The sequence below is a fragment of the Porites lutea genome, chromosome 3, assembly GCF_958299795.1.
Source record: "Porites lutea chromosome 3, jaPorLute2.1, whole genome shotgun sequence".
Taxonomy (NCBI): Eukaryota; Metazoa; Cnidaria; class Anthozoa; order Scleractinia; family Poritidae; genus Porites; species Porites lutea.
In genome coordinates, this window is record NC_133203.1 from 38,129,535 (window position 1) to 38,137,786 (window position 8,252).

Sequence of the window (8,252 nt, forward strand, 5' to 3'; positions counted from 1 at the left end):
TGATCAATCATCGGCCAACGACGAGTAAACGAAAGCTTACGACCTCTTGCGGAGTTGAACGAACATTTTCGCCTGGGGCAATAATCTGATATGTCAAGAACAATTAAAAAATTTAATATTTGACAAAGTAATTATTTTATATCAGATTCCATATGGTTAAACAATAAGTACTTCACACAATGACCAATCATTTCTTTCCATTTTGACGTTTTATTTACTCAAGGGAATATACGAAAAAGAACTATTATTCATGATATTCATATTAATCTGTCCGTTGTCAATAGCAATGGCCAACTCTTGTAAACTCTCCAAGTCACAACACCTCGCTTCAATGATGCGGGTAGCTTGTGAATGATTCTTTCGTCTTAACCTACACAAATAAGAGCGATTTTCAAGTAATCCTGGTAAGGTACAAATGATGAATGTTGCTGAATGTAAAACCGCTAATTTGCCATTCTTCAGAGACAATCGCGTGCGTTAAAAGCGACAGAAGAACACTATTTTGGTAAACGGGAGCTCTTTTATTTATTTCCTGCTAACAGATCAAAATTCCGACTCTAATATTTCAGGTTTAGAGGAAAGAAAACATGGCGCTAAGAAGACAATATACAGCTGAAACAGAGAACCTTTTGCAAGAGAAGGGACTGAAATGTGTCTGTGAGTTATGCGATTGCGGGTGAGTTACTAAACGAAGCATGACTTGCAACTTAAAGACGCGCGTTGTTCGACACATTTTCGTTTTCGGCAGCTGTTTTGTTGCTGTGTGATTAAAGAAATTCTGTTACTTCTTTAATCAATGAATAGATGAAATAACATTTCGGCGGATGTGTGAAAATTTTGAGTAAGGTTTTGGCGTCCTCCTTCTTCTCGCATTATGTGTCGTTTTGGTAATTTACAGTAAACAAACCGCGGCAGACTTTTAATTTCTTTTATCTCCCTAAAACAATAATTAGCTGTTTCCATAAAACTTCTTGCAGTTAGCTAAATTTATGCATTTCACTTTATCAAAACAAAGTAAAAGGCATTCTTTTGGCTTTATGATTGCAATGTATCAAAAACATAGTGAAAGCAACACTCAACAAATTTCTATTCTCCGCGGTTAGTCAACGCTGGTCGGACTCGTCTTCGTTTATAGGATAGGAATACACATCTCAAGTTCCTAAGGACGACATCTTAGCTTTTTTTTGACAATATCCCGATTTAAATTATTTCAGTACATAAGACGTAGGCATGGGAGGGTGGAGAGGAACGGTACATCTGCGGGTGATCAGATCACGCAACACTGAACACAGAACTTTAAGACAAAGAAAAACGGTGGATAAAATACTGATTTTTAAATCGATTATCGTGTTATGGAAACGAAAAAAAAAAACTCATAAAAAGAAAGAGAACTATTTTTTCTTTCGCTTGTAAAGCTAAAAATAATTTTACATTCGCTAGTCAATTTAAATATCTTTCAAAGTATTTTCATTTGTTGGGATTGTTTACACTAAGAGCCAAAATGTGACTCTTGTTTACACTTAGGCAGCGTTCATACTTGGTGCGACACTTGGTGCCCGAGTACAGTACTCGCTGGCCAATAATGTGAACCGCCCTTTTTTCAAGTACCTACGCTAGAATTCGGGCACGGTGCCGGTGCCTGAGTACAAGGTATCGACCTTGTACTCGCGATCGGGCACAAAAGTGGGCACCGGGTCCCTATGCGCACACAGTTTTTGTACGTTCCAGGCAGTCAACTGCTATGTTCTCGCTGCTAAGCGCATGTTTCAAAATGGCGTCTGACAGGGCGACTGGGGTAACTATGTACACAGTCATATATTAGGTACTCAAAGTGTGGACACAACACCATTATGTGCCAGTACCCAGGCACTGGTTCCCGTGTGGACAGCTCCTTAGTCTTCTCGTCTAAAACTGATTAAAAAACAAGCATATAATACGCTGACAAAACGAGTCAGATTTTTTGGCTTTAAGACTAGTACAGTTTGTTTGCTGTGGTCTACGAACTGCTAAATCAACTGTAGTTACTTTAATTTTTTTCTGTACCACGCGCTCTAGTATCTGTGATTAGGGCAGGTGTATTTTTAGTTCGGCTGCACGTGACCTATCTCATGCCAAAATAATGGGATAGAACTCCACCTAGTTGGAGACCTGAAGTGAGTGAAAAACAAAAAGCCCTCAATAGTGGGTTAGTCGAGATCAGCCTAGGACCGGGCTCTAGGTTTGGAAAGGATCAAATCACGGGGCGGGCGCAAAGAAAGAGGCAAACTATGAGGGAGGGATTGATGTCCCATTCCACGACTCACACGACGGCGACGACAACGAGAACGCCAAAAGTGCAATAGGTTGAATAGGCAAAACAACAACTCTGCACGTGCATCACGCTTTTTTTTACATTTCTTTGCCGTCACTGCACGGGAAAATGCCTAATCTCAAGTTTTAGGGAGGACGTGAACAAGCGACGGCCAAATTTTCTTTCTCTTTCTGAACTTGAATATGGTTCTTAGGAATTCGGCTAAAAAACATTCGCTTGCAAATTAAATGAGTAAGAGGTTTATATTTTATCATGCGCGCTCGACAGACTTTTAAGAAAAATAGAGGGTCAGTTAACAGGCTAAACCAGCGGAAACCGCCAGAAACGGGCTTTGAGAAAATCTAATTCTTAGTTTTCGTTTGTGTCAGTCACCTTAAAATTACATTTCTTCAATATAGCTGAGTTCCACATACTTTTTCATACTCTGGTATTGTTTAAGTCATGTCCCATAATTCTGACCATGAAAAGGTCACATGACTGCAAGCTGCAAAGAGCGTGGCTATCAGTTAGTCGGTAGGGAGCAGCGTAAAGACCTTAAAAAATTTTAAATGGAGAAAATTTGGAAACGAGGAAAAAAAGTGGCGGGGTGGGGGAGGGGAAGTAGGAGGTCTGGAAAGAAAGAGAGAGTCCTTCTCTGTTTGATTTTGTGTTATGTGGCGACATGTATTAAATTAAAAAAATGTACGTTTGCTTTTTTCGTCAATAGAAAGGTAAACGAAGCTCAGGCTACCGCAGACACGAGGCCGAAAAGGGTTTTCACTTTTTGCTGGTAAGAGGATTGTAATCAGGGAATGATTTCTGTTTTTTTTCATCTTTTCTTAGGGGGTACCATCGCCATGAAGGTTGCACCAAGAACCCTCAGAGGATAAAACAAGTGTTCAAGAGGCCAGGTATGTCTGACGTCAAAACAGATTATCAACATGCCTACACGCTTCATGAAGGTTCCAAACCACGTAATCCAAGGAAACCGCTGCCTCGACTAAGAAACCCCAATCCTCCTCCGATGGATTTTAGGACAGTGCAGAGACTGGATTTCATTGAGCGAAAGCCAGAACCTCAAGGACTGTGTAAGGTATGAGACTAGTGATAAACTGTTTTGAGGTCAATGTGAGCATTGATCATGGTCTTCATAGATGACTTCGATGACTATCCCCCGTTGAGGTATACATCTAGCACACGGTACCAACCCGGAGGGGGATAGTTGTTTATTAAGTATTTACTTATAATGCAGTTATAGAGAAATGGATAAGTATTTTTTTTTGTAAATAAAAAACTCTTCATTTACGTTTTAACTGACAGTGCCTTGCCATTTCAGCAAGAAGATAATTTTTTACGTACTTGTAAACCCTGACACAGGCCAATTTTCGTGGCTGTCTTGGTATTTGTTGGTATAGCTGCTTTATTTATTGTTAAAAAAAATCTTTCTTCCGAAACGAGACGCCATCTTGACTCACCTTTCTAAATTGCATCACTATTAAACTCTGTATGGTATTCCAAGCCAATCAAAGCGCGAGAATTGCTATCCACCGATTTGGAAAATGGTGATGTGACAGATGTATATAATTGCTTCTGAAACCAGCATTGCTTTGTAGGTGTCTAAGTTTTTTGTTGCTGGGTGAAATCAAATTTTGTGAGGATGACTAGTTAGTTGAGTCATGTAAAAGGTTGAAATTTTAGGGAATTACGGTAACCTAATTCCATAGTGACTGCCCATCTAAAATAGGACTGTAGAATCCTGACTCGGCTTTATATACTACAAAATATGTTGTTTTAATATCTGGACTTTGCTATTATTTCCACAGTTTGTGGAAGATTATAAAAAACCAGAAGAGAAAATTGAAGGAAAGACGGTTTATGCTCGAGACTTTATCGACAGGGGACCATCCACTGTGGTAAAAATAAAACGGCCTCAGACAGTTACACAAAATAAGGGCCTCAAATTCCAGTCGGCGACAACACATAGCGAAACGTTTACTGCAAAAGTGCCCAGCCCAAACGCACCATTCGGTGAGCTACCCTGCTATACGGGGGCCATTCTTTATCCTGAAAAAGACCGCAAACATGACGTTAAAACATGGAACCAAGACGTGTACCGTGGCAAGTTCGCAGCCAGACCGGAGGCATTTAAACCGAAGCAATCTCAGGTGACCATTGGTATTGAAGGAGATCACTTTTTACGGACAGTCCATAAAGACGAATTTAAGACCCCCGGAAGTGACGCAAGACCCGAAGCAAAGGTTCGCCAACCGACATTGAAGACCGAGAAGCGTGCGAAATTCCGAGACGACACTCAAGCGAAGAGTGACTTCCCAGGTTTTGGCGGGAAGATGCCCTTACCGCCAAAACCCATTTCACCTCCCCCTGCGACACTCCGATTGGCTATGAACAATTCTCAGGATTTTGAGACAACCAATAAGAAGTTTTACAAGATCACGTGGGACCCAAGCAAGATCGAACGCACCAAAATTTTGAAGCCCGACGATGGAGAATACGCTGCGCCAGATAAGAAATTCGCCACCACAACAATCACTAAAGAAGATTTTAAACAGAAAGAGCCGGTCAAAGTGACAAAGATAAGACCCCCTTCGAAGATTGCGCCAAGCAAGGCAAAGTTTTTTGACGAAACCGCTTATAACGCGCAATTTAAAGCTCATGGGACAGTCCCCTATATTCGATACGGGGATTTTCACGAGACCAGCTTTTACCAGAAGCCTGCCGTAAAATTCCATCAAGACGGATCCGTTACCAATCAAGACTTCAAAGGCGCCGAATGTGGACGTCCGCGAACGTGCATGAAACCAGAGGAGAAGTTCCAGAGGGGAAACGAAAAGATATCGGGTTTGACAGCGTACACGGAGGCCTACAGTCGGAAGGAGCTTCCTGATTGCTCGTATCTTAAATGGAGATCAAACCAGTTAGCCAAAAAGGCTTTAGCCACAGTTTGATGAAGTTTTATAATAAGATTTTTTAATGAAAATTGCGTAATGATCGCACAAGGAAATTTTCAGAGACATCGCTAGGTTTTGACGTTGAAATTACTGGGACCGGTCGGATTACTAAATGTATGAATTGAGTTGACGTTGCTCGGATGATACCAGAAATCGTAGAGTAGAAAGCTGGACCCGGTCTCCATGAATTAGACTGACAATAATGATTTTTTTCTTCAAGATTGGGTCTTCAACCTACCTCTTCACCAGGTTCCTTGCCGCGTTTACCAAACGAGCAAAGATTTGGGAAACTATTATTATTCTTATTATTTCGGGAATTTTGATTCAAGGAATAAATGGCGCGTTTTAATTAGAAGGCGCAAAGGAAATCAGCCGTTTCTGAACTATTTTCGAAGCGGAGAGATTTCGTTTCATTTTACACAACAAAATACACAAGGCTCTGAGTTTCTTGCCAGCGCACCTCCGAGCAAGCTCTTGACTTTGAAGATGGAGGCGGGAAAGGGATAGCTGAGTCAATTGCTTTCTTGCTGGTTACTTGGCAACCTCAATGTATTGTCGCTGCAGACATTTTGAACACCACAAGGGCCATTTGGGAACTTAAGCAACCACTGACAACGACGGCGCAAAAACGTCACTTTAGAAAAGTGAATTTGCGCTGTTTGTAACTGACTACATTATTCTTACTCCATCTCGTTCTTTTATGAAATTTTAGCGACTTTTTTGGAGTTAAATCCTAAAGGACTGTAGCTAAGGCCAGAAAAAGAAAGAGGAGATCGTTGACGTGAGTCCAGGTTTTCCGCAAAACGCGAAATTAGGAAGTTTTAAGTTGTAGTTGTGTATCATCGGCGAAGGAGTATCCAAACAAGGGTGATGCTCTTGCAGAGTTGTTGTTTTGCTAATTTAAATCCATTTCTCTTTTCCAGTTCTCGTAGTCGTTGTTTAAGCTCTTTAAGTTCTTAATTTCTTAATTCCTATATTCTGTTTTCTTTTTTTCATTTTTAATTAATTTATTTATTGATTTATTGTTTTTCAACTTATTTTAGTGTTCCCACTGAGTGGTTGTACTCCGCTTTTATAGTTTTGACACTTTTACAAAAGGTATCATCATCATCAGCTCCCTATTAAGTCAGAGTTGGTCACTTTCAAAAACCCAGATCCTTCCTCAACCGAACGTACGTTCACTGGTCCAAGATCGATGTGTCTCGCGCGGTATCTGGTTACTTCTCGGCTGCCCATAAGTAGAGCAGAAAATTTGAGTGTAAAACAACTCGATAAAAAACATAATGAACTTTTTCTGACAAAATGTGTATATTTAATTTTTTTTTTTTACCAAAATACATTAACTAAACGGTTTCCGCGTAAAATAACTTACATGTTAAATAAAACTTGACCTAATTGTGTTAACAAGCTGTCATCTTTCATTCCGACATAAATCTCATACAAATACTCAACCACGATGGCGACTTAAACGAGACGACGTGAAAACGCAATTGGCCTTAAATAAGCAAAACTCCGCACACACATCCTGAAACCTTGAGGTGTTTTTAAATTCATTTTTAAATTTAAGGTCAATTTGCAACAGTGAAGGTACTATTAATAGTCCTCGGAATGCGGAAAACAACAGTAGCAAGTGATTAATGAGCCTTAAGGCAAGCAGGGTACCCTCCATAACTTTTGCAACTGAAGCTATGAAAAAATGGAAGCAAGCAATACCCAGACAAATGCCCATGACGGCAGCACTGGTCATGTTCATAGCAGCCTTTATGATAGCAGCAGTTGTCACAAATTATTGACCAACAACGACATTTAGGACCACACATTCCCAGACAGTCGTTATTATACGGATCCCTCCGCATGTCTTCACAGGAACCTCGTTTTTCGTTGTCATCATGTTTCTTGCATCTGTGGCGATTCGAGTCAGCGGTTATTACACCACGCGTAAGTGTATTCCCATCTTGATCTGCCAGAAAGCTCATGGAAAACACGTGCAAAAGTTTGGTTATGTTATAGTTCTTTGCAGTATCGTGCAAAGCGTGTGAAGCGCGCTCTAGGAGTTTCATTTCTTTTTTTCCAAGAAGTTTTCCCATTACTTGCCGATACAGAGCGGGGGATATTTCTTCGGCATCGGTTGTCAAATCATGGAGAACGTGATTTTTTCCGTCTGTTGTGATCTTTGCCGTCTTGCCTGGTCTTATGAACAAGGGCTCTGCTGCTGAATGATGCCTGTATATTGGAAAAAGAAACAAAACTGTTGTTGATGTTCATTTAAGCCCCTCATCTCTCAAAAGAATCTCAATGTTTCGAAATGTTGAATGTTGATTGATTGTTGATTTTCAACAAACCCGAGAGCTTTGCACTCATTCAAACTGTTTTCAAAATCACAAAATGACATAGATATGATTATCGTTCTCAAGATAAGCTAGACTTTTCAACAAAACAAATGTTTTCGTGAAATTTCAAAACAATTCAGCCCGTAGTATCAGGATTAATCACCAAAGAATGGCGCTTATCATAAATGGTTTCAGAATAACCGTTGAACGTTAATGTTATACCTGTTCTGTAATTAGTAATGAAGCTGTGAAAAATAACAGGTCCTATCTCGTTTCAAAGAAAACTGATTTTAAGATACTTTGTCCACTGGAAAACAAAAATGGGGTTAGTAGGTAAAAAGTATGACACTACTTACCACAAGAAGTGGTCGTCTAGAACTTGAGCATGAAATCTTTGTGTTGGCAATTTTCTATATGCTACCAGTATATTATTTTTCTTGTCTGTCAGTTGTAGAAATCCTGGTTTTATCTCAAAGCACAAAGCCAAACTATCGTTTCTATTGTAACAGCCTTTTATCCCAGATTTGGAGCAGTTTTCAAGCTTAAGATATTCGTCAGTGTATCCTTTTACGTCTTCGCAAAGCAAGACCACGAAAATAGGGAAAATAGCTTGAAACGCTAATATTTTTGACGACATCATATTTCTCGTGGGCGCAAGCTAAA

The 8,252-nt window shown here is 40.0% G+C and overlaps 2 protein-coding genes across 2 annotated transcripts; one reads left to right on the forward strand and one right to left on the reverse strand.

Annotated features, from left to right (window-relative positions):
• Positions 1-301: 301 nt before the first annotated feature.
• On the forward strand, positions 302-6,181 carry LOC140931089 (uncharacterized). The gene is made up of 4 exons (XM_073380831.1): positions 302-404; positions 570-676; positions 3,134-3,383; positions 4,114-6,181. Exons 2-4 carry the CDS (start codon positions 588-590, stop codon positions 5,254-5,256), a joined length of 1,482 nt encoding a protein of 493 aa, XP_073236932.1. The 5' UTR covers positions 302-404; positions 570-587; the 3' UTR covers positions 5,257-6,181.
• A 441-nt stretch (positions 6,182-6,622) lies between these two features.
• LOC140931090 (uncharacterized) lies at positions 6,623-8,252 on the reverse strand. Its single transcript, XM_073380833.1, has 2 exons — positions 7,946-8,252; positions 6,623-7,482 (listed from the first exon to the last, which is right to left on the reverse strand). Exons 1-2 carry the CDS (start codon positions 8,227-8,229, stop codon positions 6,894-6,896), a joined length of 873 nt encoding a protein of 290 aa, XP_073236934.1. The 5' UTR covers positions 8,230-8,252; the 3' UTR covers positions 6,623-6,893.

Excerpts from the sequence above, each read along its gene's own strand:
- LOC140931089 (XM_073380831.1), top strand. The coding sequence starts at position 588 with ATGGCGCTAAGAAGACAATATACAGCTGAAACAGAGAACCTTTTGCAA. Across the intron at positions 677-3,133 it reads TGTGAGTTATGCGATTGCGG|GGGGTACCATCGCCATGAAG; the intron begins GTGAGTTACTAA and ends ATCTTTTCTTAG. Across the intron at positions 3,384-4,113 it reads AACCTCAAGGACTGTGTAAG|TTTGTGGAAGATTATAAAAA; the intron begins GTATGAGACTAG and ends TTATTTCCACAG.
- LOC140931090 (XM_073380833.1), bottom strand. The coding sequence starts at position 8,229 with ATGATGTCGTCAAAAATATTAGCGTTTCAAGCTATTTTCCCTATTTTC. Across the intron at positions 7,483-7,945 it reads CTAGACGACCACTTCTTGTG|GCATCATTCAGCAGCAGAGC; the intron begins GTAAGTAGTGTC and ends TCCAATATACAG.